Source organism: Mangifera indica, chromosome 2 (assembly GCF_011075055.1).
Source record: "Mangifera indica cultivar Alphonso chromosome 2, CATAS_Mindica_2.1, whole genome shotgun sequence".
NCBI lineage: Eukaryota > Viridiplantae > Streptophyta > Magnoliopsida > Sapindales > Anacardiaceae > Mangifera > Mangifera indica.
In genome coordinates, this window is record NC_058138.1 from 20,028,339 (window position 1) to 20,029,152 (window position 814).

The 814-nt window shown below is 45.8% G+C and overlaps 1 protein-coding gene across 1 annotated transcript; it reads right to left on the reverse strand.

Annotated features, from left to right (window-relative positions):
• LOC123209525 lies at positions 1-814 on the reverse strand. Its single transcript, XM_044627605.1, has one exon. The coding sequence runs from the start codon at positions 636-638 to the stop codon at positions 87-89; it is 552 nt and encodes a 183-aa protein (XP_044483540.1). The 5' UTR covers positions 639-814; the 3' UTR covers positions 1-86.

The window sequence follows — 814 nt, forward strand, 5'->3', positions numbered from 1 at the left end:
AAACATGAAAGAGAGCGCAATTTAACTCCTTGGATTAAAGATTATTCAGCCATTAAAAAACCCTAATCCAACATACGACACAATTGTCAAGTTAATAAAAACTCTAATTGAGACTTATTCTCTTGTTCAATTACATCAAGAAACACAGGATCAACGATCACATGACTGTCTACGTGTACCTTAAACTTATGATCCCACCACAATACCTTCGCTGTACCCGCAATATCCACCTCAGCATCAAGTATCATTTCTCTCCTAGCCACGTCAGCCAAAAACTTAGCGGCGTGGTGGGTCAACTCCAGCCCGTCCAGCCGAGCCGGGATTTGGAGTAACTGGCAGGACCTCGCCGGCTGAGATCCGGCTTTCACAGGGCCGGACCCGAGGAGTGAACCATCGTAGAAGATTGACATGGTAGTAGAAGAGTAGTTGATGGGACTGATATTAGGATTTGTGACGTGTATTGTGAGGATGAGATCAACGTCGGCGACCGGTAGCTTGAGCTTAAAGGAGGTGAGTTTGATTGAAATCAAGCGGAATGTAGGATCCTTGGGCTTGGCTCTCAAAACAGCCGTGGCGACAGTTGCCGCTGCGGCTCCGACAACAGCAGAAGTCCAGCTCCATTTGACCTCTTTGCCCATAAAGTTTGACGGATATTCCAGGCTTTTTGGATGCTAAATTAGAACGGTGAGATCGGAGAATTTGGAATGACTGTGATATCCTGTGATGTTAAAGGAGTGTGGAATCTGGATAAAGAGATTATTGGGGCTTCGTTGAACGACACGTGTAAATGTGGGAGAGGATTAGAGTGGTGAAG

Coding starts and splice junctions, on each gene's coding strand:
- LOC123209525 (XM_044627605.1), bottom strand. CDS start 638: ATGGGCAAAGAGGTCAAATGGAGCTGGACTTCTGCTGTTGTCGGAGCC.